The 14,185-nt window shown below is 40.2% G+C and overlaps 1 protein-coding gene across 3 annotated transcripts in view; it reads left to right on the top strand.

Moving 5' to 3' along the window:
* Positions 1-480: 480 nt before the first annotated feature.
* MCTP1 (multiple C2 and transmembrane domain containing 1) overlaps positions 481-14,185 on the top strand; it is a 339,066-nt gene continuing 325,361 nt past the window's right edge. For all 3 annotated transcript variants that reach the window (XM_019532386.1, XM_019532387.1, XM_019532385.1), the window contains exon 1: positions 481-680. In XM_019532386.1, the coding sequence (XP_019387931.1) occupies positions 624-680 (57 nt within the window). In that variant the 5' untranslated portion in view covers positions 481-623. The remainder of the gene's footprint in view (positions 681-14,185) is intronic.

Genomic DNA, 14,185 nt, shown 5'->3' with positions numbered 1-14,185 from the left:
CTGGCAGGCTGATAATGTGTAGTTCATAATCATTACAATACTGCTTTGCAGATTCTTTGCTCTGATTATATAGGAACATGTGTGTATGTATATATGTGTGTGTGTATATATATATATATAATATATATATATAATGAATGTAGATTAATAAAACAAATATAATTACTATATACATACTATAAATTAATGCATATTAATTCATAATGCATATGAATTATGTATAGGCAGCAGTGATAAAACTGAACACTTGTTTTAACATACACATTTTTAATACTGGTTTTACTTTCTTTTTATTTTTAAACAATCAACAAAAAAACCTACCCATCTTCTGCATGCTCTGTTTTCACTATGTAGAGTGGGGGAATGATGCTGTTCTAGTGTTTGGAGGTGGTGACATCGTTGAGTCATTTCCTTTTGAATCTATGAAGCAACAGTATCCACAGATCACGGTTTTGCCTTTCATTCTGAGTAGCTGCAGTTCACAGCAGCAAGCAAGCAAAGAGGCTGTTCTTACTAGCTAGAGGTATACAGCATTGCTGAGCAGTTGAGAGTTCCCAAGGCTAGTTTTAGATATGCATGTGCCTTTGTGAAGCAAAAGATGCTTTATTCCTACCTATTCCACTATGCTAGATAGCTGTAAGCTGAAAACTGGCGGAACTTTGCCATTTGGATACAATAAGGTAAGAATGTTTTTGGTTTATCTTAAGAGAATGTAACATGTTCTACTGACTTACTAGATCACATCCTACCTTAAAACAATTCTGTACAATACAGGAATGCTGTGCACTTCCTTAAATGAAGTAGCAAAGATTTTCTGATATGATTTTGATTAATTTTTGAAAATGTTTAAATAGGTATTTTTCCTTAAAATGCAGATGTAGAATGAGAAAAAATGTATATGTTGCTTATGTGCAGAATATTAAAACTTTAGAGGAATACTGAAAAATAGCACCAGTCACCTAAAGTGACGAGCATCTCTGTGTTAACAGGTTACAAAATAAGAATGGAGATGTTTTATCTCCTTGCACCTATCCATCTTCTCGGGGGATAAAAACAGCAGTGAAACCTCATTTCTGGCATCCTTAGGTTAAGCTCTTCATATTTTACTGAAATACAGATTTATTTACATATTATTGATTTTCTTTTGGTTTAAAATATTGCCATCCTAGTTTCTGAAGTTTTTTTTTTCTGGACACTTCTGTGTAGTTTTCAATAGGTGTGTGTGTGTGTGTGTATATCTATCTATATAGATAGATATGTATATCTATCTATATAGATAGATATATATGTTTTTAATTAAACAGAGGTGTTAAATATCTTAATGTCTTTTCTGTTTTTAGGCAGAGCTCTCCTAACCTCGTATATTAGAAACTGAATGATGATTGTAAAACTATTCAAGAACATATTTTCTCTTAGTGTTAGATATTACTGTTTTGAATGTTTTTAAATCCAGAGCAATTCCTGGTTGATTTATTGTTCTATAAAATATGATTCTCTGTATAATATTAGAATCCATATATCAAAATAGTAAACATTTAGGGTAACCTCTGGTATTTAAAATTAGACTCTCTCAAACACACATTACGGACACCCCCCTTCCTCCCAACTATGACTGTTGAGGTGAACTTGGAAGGAACACTGCATGTATATTATGTTGGCTTCAGTAAATGTATGCCACTTTTTAAAAACGAAGACTGTTCAGTGTTCTTGGACTCTACTGATTATAAACATGACAACTGTCTATGCCTATTGATTGACATACTTTGCATTCAGTGCTTATAGTACAGAATTCAAGATAATCCTGTGCTTTTCAAGGAAATGACAAGTCCTTTGTGTTTAATGTGGTGGTATAAGTTTGTTCTAATTTATTTAGATTTTCAGTTAGTACAAGAACTGCTTAGGGCTGAATAAGTTTGGGACCTACCTTCCATAAAGCTTAGTCTAGTGAAATGCGAGCATGATTTTAATACTTCACAGGCATATGGAGCCAGTTCTGTAGAATTGAGCTTCATTTTGGAAAAAGACTTCGGGGCTGGAGAGGGGGGGTCCCCTATTTTGACATAATGTATTTTCGTGTCTTTAGAGATTTGTTTTACATATTAGATCTGAAGCAACCTAGAAATCTAGGTTGAAAATCTGTGAAGTTTGTTAGTGTATTCCTTATGGTTCCCTGTCCCTCTCAGTGTGTATTCACATATACAACTTACAGTAATCTTCTTAAAGTCAAAATGACAAGGAAGTCGCAGGCTCTTTGGTTAGGATGAGAATCGCATGCTTTTACACAAATTAAAGGTTTAGTTAATTTATTGCGTTAGGCCTTTGCTTCATTCTTCTTAAAGAAGATTTTTCCATTAGTGAAAATAATGGTGCTCTTGGGATTTTTCTAAGTACAAGTGAATTTGGAGTTTTTAGCTGCTTTAGAATAATTTAAATATCAAATGTATTCCTGGTATAATTATATCTTGACAAGACTTTCGCCAGTGGTGAATATGGACTTGTAACCACAGAGCATCTGTATCACTTGATTATTCCACTGAAACAAAACTTCTGTTATTCTGTTGTCAGATTCCAGTTTGAGCCTTCTTTTGAACACATTATCTCTTGGATTTGTAGACTGTGTATAATGCTATATATCAAACTCAGTGCTCAAGCTTTCACAGTATATGATATGTTAAAAGCATTTTCTGAGGAAGTAAAGCAACAAACCTAGACAGTGCTTTATGTTCAGATATATTTTCTCTCTATTTTGAATGTATTGGCAATACTGTGGCTCAGACAGTTCCTTATTTGTTTGTTGAAAGGGCTTGGTGGAAACAAATATTCCCACAGTGCTCATTTTATTGACTAAATCAGCAGTGTTGAAACAGATCCTGACTATTCTGTCGGTTTTGCTAAAAACTTCTGGCTATTCAGCAACTCCAAAATGCCTTAGGATATAGGGCACATTGCACATCAATCGAAAAAGAAATTGTATTTGGCTGTCTAAGTATATGGAATGTGTTTAGTGGTACCGCTGAAGGTAATGAGCTTGCCTTCAGAAAGAATGGTTCTGAGAATCTGTGAATGCTGGCACTAGTAAGGAGGTAGCGAGGTTCAATTACAGCATACATGGGCACATAATATTTGTGCTCTCTGGATTGTTAAGAAGTGGTCAGCATTTATGTATGTCTTATATATGCTACAATTAGTTAAAGCAAATTGAAATGCAGACAAAATGGTTTTGTCGTCATTTCCAATAGAGTTCTGCTAGGTTCAATAAGGCCTGGTATACAGAAGACAACCCAAGAATGCAACAGCAACTGGTTTAACTATGTGCACTTTTTTTAAATTCAGATTTTTTAATGCAACCACAGTATAACTAATAGAGCTAAAGATAAGAGGAATGAGAAGGAAACATAAAAAGGTAGTTTATTTTTTTAGATGTTTTTTGTTTGTAATGTATCTTAGAGTGTTAACCTCTGTTTTTATTATAATATGTTATAGCATGTAAAGTTTGTTTTATAGAGAACTGTCCTGCTTTTATTGCAGGTAAAAAGGCTATATAATTTGTTGATAGCCAGTGGATATTTAGATGAATGTAAGAGGTTATAATGCCAGTCATCTCTGAGACATTCATGTTGTATGACTAAGAGAGTTAGTAATCCTTACAACAAGCAAAATAACCTGGTGACAAACATTTTCTTACCTATCTCCCAGAAAATATTATTGTACTAATTAGTGAAAGCAAGGCCATTTCTTCTAATTTTATCTTCAGAATGGCTAAAGTTAGCAGAAATAGATTATATTTGTTCAAAATGAGGGATTTGGCAAGTTTAATGAAGGAGATTGACGTGATCTTTTCTTGCTTTTGACGCCCACTGAAGTGTTTGTGAATAATGTTTGCTCAGTTTTCCCTATGTAAAAGGATGTGATAGGGGAGAGAGGGAAGATTAAAAAAAAAAGTATAGGTTCCAGGAAAATCAACATTTCAGCACCAGTGGTAGGGCTGCAAGGAAATACTCGTAGGATTTAATACTGCAATCATAGGATTGCTATTAAATTCCTCAAGATTTGCATTCTGGATTAAAAGTTCCTTTTTTATCTCCTTTAACTTAGGTGGGGAAGCTGCTATTCAAGGTATGAAGTGAAATGATATAGCTCAAGGCATAGTGCAGAGTTAATCTTTCATAGGAGTGCACTGAACTCTGTTGGACTTTTCTAAGTATTAGCTGGGAACATTTGTGAGTTTTGGGTCTATGAAGTAGAAATACTTTTTTTCCTTGTACAAATGCCATTGGTGGAGGTTACATGTCTCAGAGAACTTGCTAGTTAACAGAAACTGTTGGGGCAAAATATGCTTTTTTTGGCCTCATACCAAGCTGGGAAAATAAAGAGGGAAACCACCCTGACAGTCCTGTCTTACCTCTGTTTCATTACCACGGATGCCTGGAGTCAGGGTATATGGGCAGACAAGATGAAGTCAGACACAGTATCTAATTTCTTCAAACTACTTATGTTTTTTGTCTGTAAATAGCCTGTAGTTTGCTAATTAACTAACTGCTGCTAAGTGTGACATTCTGCTAATGTCTTCTCAATTTGCATATATTTGTTTTACTTTGGTTTAGAAATGGGTCAGAATACAGCTACAAACCATAGGGTCTTAGAACTGAATATTTTGTGATGCCGTTGTGCTGCTGGGAGTCACCCAAAATGCTTGTTCGGCCTGGAGTGGGGGAGGGGGCTGTATCCCTGAGCCCTATGACATTTGTATTTTCTTTGCAAGAAGAATTCAGCACACTTGGGCTACAAACAGATGTCGCATTTATCTTGCAATAAACCCTTTTATCCCAGTGCAATTGAAGGCATGCACAGTGCATTTAGTTAGTACCTGTTATTACAGGTACTAAACTTAATGTGCAAGAACTATGGTGCATTAATGCACATGTAGACATGCCCAGTTTGGAGATGACAGGGGTTCATCCATTTTGGCTACCTGTACTGTATAGTTTCCAACACCCATAGTACTTTTCATCTCAACAGTTTATATTCATAGCCCTGTTTTGTATCCCTTTTTGTGTGCTGAAAAAGGAAATATTACTTTCTTGAAGACAGGGGTCAAGTAATGAGGTTTCACTGCTTATTAAGGAAGTGCAAGAGAATAAATAGACAGTCCCAGGTTCTCTTTGTCTCCAGACGAAGCGCTGATACCAGACCATATATTCACTATTCTTCAACATTAAAGAATCTTCCATGACCTAAAGAGGAGAACGACTGCATTATCTTGGCATCCCAGCTGAGAAGAAGCCAGGTTCTATTTACCTCTTTACTCGGCAATAACAAATCCTTATAAATAAAATTATGTTGTACCTACCTCATTGATCAATTGCTGGAAGAAACAGAAATAAATAAAAATCAATGAGAGAAGTGTCAGCTGGTCATAAAAATTCCTCTTCATGCTGCTTTAGTTGTATTTAATAAGCCTTGTACAGTGAGAGTATTGACTGCCACTATGCACCTCTTTCTGACTGTCTTTATTAGGTGTTCCTAAGGAGCTGCAAAGGACCGTAATAGATTTTGCATGTGAAGGTTGCACATTCTTTCCTGGAGAAATAAATAATGCCTGAGAACTTTCAAAGATTCAAGGTCTTTCATCTTTAGGTGTCTATACCCCATACCAGACACAGAAAATTAGGCAACATATGTATAAATGGCAAAAGCCCTCTAAAGAAAGCATTATGCAGCAGTTACCCAATCATTTGATCAGCTGCTTCTTGCCTCCACTGAATTGTGGGTTTGACTTCCTTCTTTTAGATCATATTTCATGCTTGTGGTAGTTTAGCTTATTACCATCACACCTGGTCACCTCAACTTCAGATGAATGGATATTGGAGATCACGCAAATGACATATGCAGTGCAGTTCCTTTTTTAACTTCACCTTATTCTCTTTTCTTAATCTGTTCACAGATACCTCTTGTAAGAACCTGCTTGAACAAGAGGATTCTAATAGTAGAAGAGAACTTAATCACTGGAAAAAAGATTTCTGTTGAATGTAAACTCCTAAGGAAAAAAATAGAGTTTACCTTATTCTAGATCTCAGAAAGCTGAATGTGGACAGAAAAATGTTATCTGTTGACAACCAGTATTGATCTAATCAGTTGGCACGGTGCTATCAATATCCAAGATGTATATTTCCTTATTATATTTATATTCCTTTCTCCAGGTTCAAAAAGGGACTGGAAAAAATCATGGATGATAGGTCTTTTAATGGCCGTTGAACAGAATGGTGGTTTCTTTTGGCTCTCTAATGAAAAAATGGTGGCTGCCAGAGCAAGTACTTAGTAAGAGATAGATTAGTATTCAGTTTGATGCCCTCTCTTTATAGCATCCAACTCTGCTGCTGTCAGATACAGGATACTGGGCTAGATGGACCATATGACTCTTCTTATAGTCTTCTTATTAACCTCTGTGTACAAACACTTTCCTGAGATTTGTTTTAAACAACTGTCATTACAAGCATCACATTGATCCTTTTGGATTCTCATAAGCACTAAGGGCATATTCTGTCTTTCTTTGTGCCTCAAAATGGCAGCTGTCTAGGCACATAAATATTGTATTTGGCACTTACCCACAGGTATCAATTTTGTTACCCCTGCAGGGCAGATGGATAGACTGAACATGCACAGTATTCTACACACTGGCTAGGTACATATATGGCTACATATGTGTGTCCATTATGGATGTACACATGCTACTAACTCATGAAAATGTAGCTACACAAACCCATGACAACCTGTGGTTAAATGAAATCCTTCTAAGAATCACACCCAGTACTCTTTTTATATTTTGTATTTGGCTCCAGAGGTAAAGTATATTGTAGAAGGGCTGGTTTTGGACTTATTTGCTAAGTCCTGAGTATTAAACACACTACAAGGAAAGGGAAAGGATAGGGAGCTGCTAGACACTGGGCTCTGAAGCCAGGGGGCAGGCTAAACAGTTTTTAAGGTAAACTGTCAGCTATTGTAGATTAAGGGCAGGCCTGGTGGCAGAATTAAGTAGAAATACAGAATAACCTTTGTGTCTCACCTATGGTTTTCGTATTGCAGTGGAGGGATCTATAAAATATATGCAAACTATTCCATAGACCAGTGGCATCAAACTCATCTGGCACTGTAGCATGGGTCCCAGACCAGCTGGAAAAAGCTCTCTGTATGTGTGCAGCTTGTGTCCCAGAGTGGGCATCACGTGGTGTAGTCCAACCAGGGCAGCCACCAAATACAGCACAGCTCCCATTCTAATTGGACTGACATGCGGCACCTGTTTGGGGTGCTTTGGGATCTGTGCCACATGTGGAGCTGGTCCCATGCCAGCTGGAGCTTCCACCAGACCCAGTATGTTCGGGGAAAGGATGGGAGGGGGGGAGCAGGAAGGAAAGGGGGTCTTGTGGGTGGATATGGCCTGTAGACTGGCCCCATGTCACAGGCATGCACTGTGACCCGTGTGGGTTGAATCAGGCATGGGGGCAGCACCAGGGGCCCAACAGTGGGGCACTGTGAGCTGGATCCAGCCTGCAGGTCATATGTTTGACACCCCTGCCTTAGATTGTCACTCAGGAAGTAAATATTCTGGTGACTGGAGTTACCAGATTTAACTAAGGAGCTTACATAGTTGCTCTAATAATTGAGGGACTGTGGTCTGCTCAGGGAAAAGAAAACACGCATATACGTATATTAGAAGAAAGAAACATCTAGAATGGCTAAATGACCTCCCTGCCAAAAATGAAATGTTGCCCAGTTCAGGAGATATTTGACAATATAGCCACTTGCCATGTTCTGAATAAGCAGGATGCAACAAGACCAGCTCAGCTGTGCTTGGAATTTGACTGTGAAGCTTTTCCTTTCAGCAATGAAACTTCCTAGCCCAGACAATGTGAGAGCAGATGATTTTTTTGTTCAGCTGTGAATAGTGTAGTAATGGTGAGCAATTTGGAACATCTTCATTAGTTGGGATTTCATGTTTGTGACCATAAAGAACAAGAAGTGTCATTAGTTTTGTTTTAGGGGGTTGGAGTCACTAGTCATTGTCAGAAGATTTTCTTCTTCCTTGAACTTTCAGTTTCTCATATTCATTTTCTCCCATTACACAATTTTCAAGGGGAATTTATAAGTTCAGACATAAAAAACCTAGCTTATTCTAATAGCTTTGGATTTGGCTGAGGCAGATATAGTACATAGAATGTCACAGCCTCTCAATAAAAAGGCCAGTAATCTTATCTCTGATTCCAGATGTCCTTTCTCTGTGCATTGCAAGACCCCTGTATCTGAACCTGCCATCAGTAGGCACTGATATTTAATAGCAAAATTCTGCATATAGGACATATTTCACAATGAACAAAGAAGTCTCAAGGATAGTAAAAATGGTATGACCAGATCCATGTTTGGGACTACGAAGAACAAGATATGTGTTAGTTTTGTTCTGGGGGTATCAGAGGGAGTTACATTTCAAAATGGAAGGGATTTTCCAGCATCATATTCTTCCATTATAATCTCAAATCCAAGATATTTTGAATCTTTGAATCTCCGTTAGTGGTGAAAGGATTTTTGCAAGAAATACCCAGGGTTTACTCTCTGATTAGCCAATGTCTGAACAAGATTTAAATCTGGTATGCAAATTTATAGACATTCCACTCAAATGTATAGCTACATGCCTCCTTACATCTGTCTCTGTGATAATGATTTTCCTCTTTATCATTTCAGCTAGAAGAGTGGGAGTACTGGAACCCTTGATAGAAAAGCCTTGTTGTTCAATAATTCCTAAAAATTTTTATGGGGACACATCCAAAATTTCTTGCTCAGATCATATAATAATTTAATCTGTAATGTTACTTACTTACTGGGTTCTTTCTGAAGCATAGTGCGGTAAAAAGGAACCTAAGCCACTCACTGTGGGGATTTGTACAGCTGTATTGCTCTACCTTCATAGGTTCATAGATGCTAGGGTTGGAAGGGACCTCAACAGATCATCGAATCTGATGCCCTGCCCTGGGCAGGAACGAGTGCTGGGGTCAGATGACCCCAGCCAGATGCTTATCCAGGCTTCCCTTGAAGACCCCCAAGGTAGGAGAGAGCACAACCTCCCTTGGAAGCCCGTTTCAAGTTTTGGCCACCCTTACCATGAAGAAGTTTTTCCTGATGTCTAACTTAAATCTGCTCTCTCGGTTTGTGGCCACTGCTCCTTGTTACCCCGAGAGAATGCCCTGGTGAACAGAGCATCTCTGTTTCCTTGCTGCACTCCTCTAATTAATTTGTAGGTGGCAACAAGATCACCTCTCAGCCTTCTCTTGTGGAGGCTGAAGAGGTCTAGGTCCCTTAGTCTCTCCTCATAGGGCTTGGCCTGTAAATCCTGTCGACTTATCCAACCTGTCCAGGTCTGTCTGCAGTCGTTCTTTACCCTCTGGAGTGTTCACTTCCCCCCCCATAATTTAGTATCCTCTGCAAACTTGGGCAGAGTACAGTTCACGCCCACATCCAAGTCACTGATGAAGACATTGAAGGGTACAGGTCCAAGGACCGAGCTCTGTGGGACCCTACTGCCCACATCATTCCAGGTTGATAATGACCCATTTCCACTCTCTGGGTGCAACCCAATTTGCCACCTACCAGACCATGTAAGCATCTAAGTCACAGCCTTTAATTTATTGATAAGAATGGGATGAGATATGGTATCGAAGGCCTTCCTAAAATGTAAGAAAATGACATCCACCTCTACTTGTGCATCTAAGCATTTTGTGACCTAGTCATAAAATGAAACCAGATTAGTCAGGCATGATCTGCCTGCTACGAATCCATGCTGGCTGCCCTGCTGCATTATTTTTCCCACTGGACTTGCACAAATATATTCCTTAATAATCTTTTCAAAGACTTTTTGAAGGCTGGAGTAGTTCTTCCTTTGTAGAACTGAGATATAGTCAGGGTTGTTCCATCCTCTACACCATCAGTTGTCTGAAGGATGGGCATTCTCCAACACAAGTGCTCTCAATGGACTATAAAATTCTATCTTGAGCACACTGGGCACACTGCTACCCGCAGTGGAATATATATGTTGACTCCGCATCTTGAACAAAATGTGCTATTATTCTGGTAAGTAAGCTCTTTTTGGTTTCTTTTACAAAGCTGGTACTTATGAGAAATAGCCAGTGGGCTCTTAAATTTCTTGGCAAATTCTTTGGCAAAGCAGCTAACAAGGGCTTGGAGAACAAAATTCACTCTTTTCTAAGGATTTTAAACCCTATAACCAGCATAGACATCTCTTGTAGTTTTTCATCCATCAAGATACCAGAGGCTTCTGACACCATTCTTCAGAGGAAGATGAAATAGCCAATTAAAGGAGAGAGATGTCTGATGATTCCTGCAAACAAGCCAGATAAAAATGGTTGTTTCCTTATGTAAATACACTGCACCCAGAGAGATGGTTTTTGGAAATCATTTGTACAGATCTTTGATGAAGCTGAAGTTTCTTTCCAAAGATAGATTCCTTCTTTAGTCTTCCTCCTAAAAACACTGATGAAGCAAAGGATTAGGACTAAGCGTGATAGTCCTTTTGACGCCATCTACTTCAAAGTTGAATATGTGCCTTAAGTATTTTGCAAGATTGAGTAAAGTTTAGAAGCACCACAGCAGGTTAGACCTAACTTTCTTCCTCCTTTGTTATTCTTGAAGATTTCAGTGGATGCCTTTCCACATATTTAGGCACCAGAATGGTTTGAAAACCTGGCCCCAAATCTCTAGGCAGGCACAGTGAGTCACCAATATTAGGGACAAATACTGAACCTTCAGCTGCAGTTAAATGGCAGACAAGAACTGAAAACAATGTACAGTTTCTCAGATATTACAGGATAATCCGGGTGCTTCTCAGAGATAGATGAGGGTTGGCAAAGCAGAAGGGTTGTATAAAGCCAGGTTTCGAATTACATTTGGACTGGGGGGGTGGGGGAAGAGGGGGCAGTTGTCTGCGCAGTGGCAGCTGGAAGCCGGAAGGAGCTGCCGCCACTGCCTGAGCTGCTTAGAAAGGTACGGGGTGTGCTGGGGGCTCTCGTCCTTATGGCTTACCTTCCCCCCTGTATTTTGAACCTTGTATATAGCCACAGCAGGATTGTCAAGGTTTCCTCTGGTTGTTTGCAATGACAGCCTCACCAGATCTGAACAGCCCTCGACTAGCTTATCCTTGAGATCCTTTACTAACTTGATCATGGTCATTGTGGTTAATTAAATAGAAATTGTACGCTTATACTGCAGAAACATGGAAGAGATCTCAAGGATAAGCTCCCGTCCCCTCGCTGCCAGCTGGAGCCTGCAGGCCGGCTCTGCCCGCTTCACCTTGCCACGGCTCCACCCTCGGCAGCGGCTCCGCTGCGGCTCTGAACTCGGCAGAGTCTCTGTGCTCAGCCGTGGCAACTCTGCCGCAGCTCCGCACTCAGCAGTGGCTCCGCTGCGGCTTAGCAGTGACTCTGTGCTCAGCCGTGGTGGCTCCCCCGCAGCTCTGTGCTTGGCAGCGGCTCTGCCGCGGGCTGGATAAAATGGCTTGGCAGGCCAAATGGTGTCCCATGGGCCACGTGTTAGACAAGCCTGTTCTAAAAGAATGGTTAGAATAGTTCTGTTCATACACGCTTGTAAAATCAAGACCCTGATTTTGAATTGTAGCTCATTTTTGTTAAACAGTTCATGAGAGCTGTTGTTGTCCAGCCAATGTACAGTTCAGCTGGGCTGGTAGTCTATTAGGTGCACCTCTACCTTTCCTTCTACCTGAATTCAGACTAACTTGGCTATCTTTCAATGTACTTTATAGAAATAAAAATTGTTAGTTGCTTTCTTTTAAACTTGGCAACACATTTCTCTCCCCTGCCCCACTAACGCCATCACAGGAAATGAGCTGGAAAAAAAATAATGAACAGTAAAACTTTGGCTCAAGTGCTCATTTTACATTTTAAGTAGAAATGCCAAATTGATTTTTTTGGTGTATATTGATTTATCATAAAAACTTAGTTACTTAATTTATTGTTTGTCTTTTCTAGAATGGGTGTAATTAATAGAATTGTAGGTCCAGGATTAAGAATTGATTTTAGCAATACGTGTATTAAGAACCAAGTTCAATTAGCTGAAATTGGTGCCTTGATGTTAAGTTAAATTTCTGAATGTATGCAAAGTAACTTCTACAGAAGTTCTTTCAGAAATAAAAGGAATCACTTGATTTAGATTTATAAGTTTTCTGAAGGAATTTAAGAATAAATTGGCTGAAGTGGCAGATTTTAGTGAGACCATTTTTTGTTAGCCTATACCAAAAGGTTGGAAAGTAGCAAACAGTACACCTGGTAAATCATGGTAAATTGTGTATAGAACTTAGCAAATTGTGGTAAACCATGGTAAACAGTGTGTGGAACTGGAGTGCATACTACTGAACCTGATAGGTTTGGGTTTTTTTTTTTGTGTTTTTTTTTTTTTTTTTTTTAACTAAAATTAAGTATAGCAGGGATGTCAAAGATCCTGCTCTCAGAGTCCTATGATTCAACCCCTCAGTGCTGCCTGTAGGGTCAGACTGGTCTGGCCCTACATATTATATGTGGGGCTGGTCCAGTCTGGGCTCACACAAGCAAGATCAGTACACGGAATCCAGTACACAGGCCCATCTGGCACACGTGCCATATGTACCATGTTCTCTGGATTGGCTCTGTATGCTGCATGTTACATACAGGGCTGAGGCTGGTGTATGTTCAATGTGGCATGTGGGGCTGTAACCAGGGTACACCCTGTATGTACCATGTTGGGTGGGTCTGGTGTGCGTGTTGCATATGGCACCCATGTTGAACGACACATACACCTTGGCATTTATGTGCAGAGCTCATCTGTGGGTCTGATCCAGCTCACCATTGTGCCCGTGAGTCTCAGACCAACAACTTGTGCTGCATGCAGCATGCACTTATCCCAGTCTGATGTGCTGCATGTGGCACATAGAGCTGGACTGGCATGGAGTACACATGGCTTATGGGGCAAGATCTGGCATGCATGGAGATCTGGTCTGGGTTACATGTTGCATGTAGCACTTGCACTGGGCCTTCTCTGAGCTCTGGATCCAGCAGTTAGGATCAATCTGTGGGCTTGATCTTGCCCACACACAGGCCCCAAGCCCATCTTCCAGCATGTGGGGGTGGATGAGTTTGATACCTCTGCATTACAGAATACATAGAAGATCATGGGATAGGACAGTCTAAGCATGTCTTTTATTTATTTATTTATTTTAAATAAGCCTCACTAATCTACCAGAATTCTTCATATTTATCAGTCAAATAACTGAAAAAGTAGGCTGGGTTAATTTAATTTATTTGAACTTTCAAAAGGATCCTCATAAGAGGGTTAAATCTAGCCTCGTGAGTTATTATAGATCAAACTCTATGGCTAAGAGTCAGAAAATAAAAAAAGAGTAATAAATAGTATTTTTATTTATTTTCATGGGGGAAGGGCAGGCATGTCAAAATTCTGCATTGGGGATGAACCTGTTTTAGTATTTATTAAAAGTCTGAGTGGTAAGATGGCAAAGCCTGCAATTGACCTGCTATTATTCATGTTAGTCAAATCTAAATATTCTAATATAATAAAAGCCTGAGTCTGTTTGTCTGTCTGTCTGTCTGTCTGTCTGTCTATAATGGTCTGGGCCAACTGCATGTGCCACTGAGAGGGCACACGCCGATTGGCTCTGAGGGCCCGGAGCATTACAGACAGAGGAACAAGGGAGCCCCCCATGGTGCCCCCCTCAACAACAGCTGGCAGGGAGGGGGAGGCAGCGGGGAAGAGGGGAGGAAGGGATCAGAGCAGGAAGGGGAAGGATGGTTTTCAGTGACAGCGCGCCCCCCACAGCTGCTACTGCCACGCCTCCTCCCCTGTGCTACCACCACTGACTACCCTAATGACAAATGGCAGAGTGGGAGGTGGTGGCGAAGGGGAAGGGAAGCAGGAAAGAGGGGGATGTGGCGTACTGCTGGGCGTCAGCGGCCCTGCAAGCTCCTCTCCACCCCATTCCTAGGAGCTGGTAGTAACTCACGGTGGAGTGGCAGGGGATGGAGGGGTACACAGGGCTGCACCGGGAGTGGCGGAGGCTGTGGGGCCTCATTGGGCTGGACATGGGGAATGGGGGGGGCCGTAGTGCCAGAAGTGGGGG

The sequence above is a fragment of the Crocodylus porosus genome, unplaced genomic scaffold (genome assembly GCF_001723895.1).
Source record: "Crocodylus porosus isolate Cpor-Errol unplaced genomic scaffold, CroPor_comp1, whole genome shotgun sequence".
NCBI classification, from domain to species: domain Eukaryota; kingdom Metazoa; phylum Chordata; order Crocodylia; family Crocodylidae; genus Crocodylus; species Crocodylus porosus.
The sequence above is the reverse complement of the archived record's forward strand: the minus strand, read 5'-3'. Positions and strand labels throughout refer to the sequence as shown.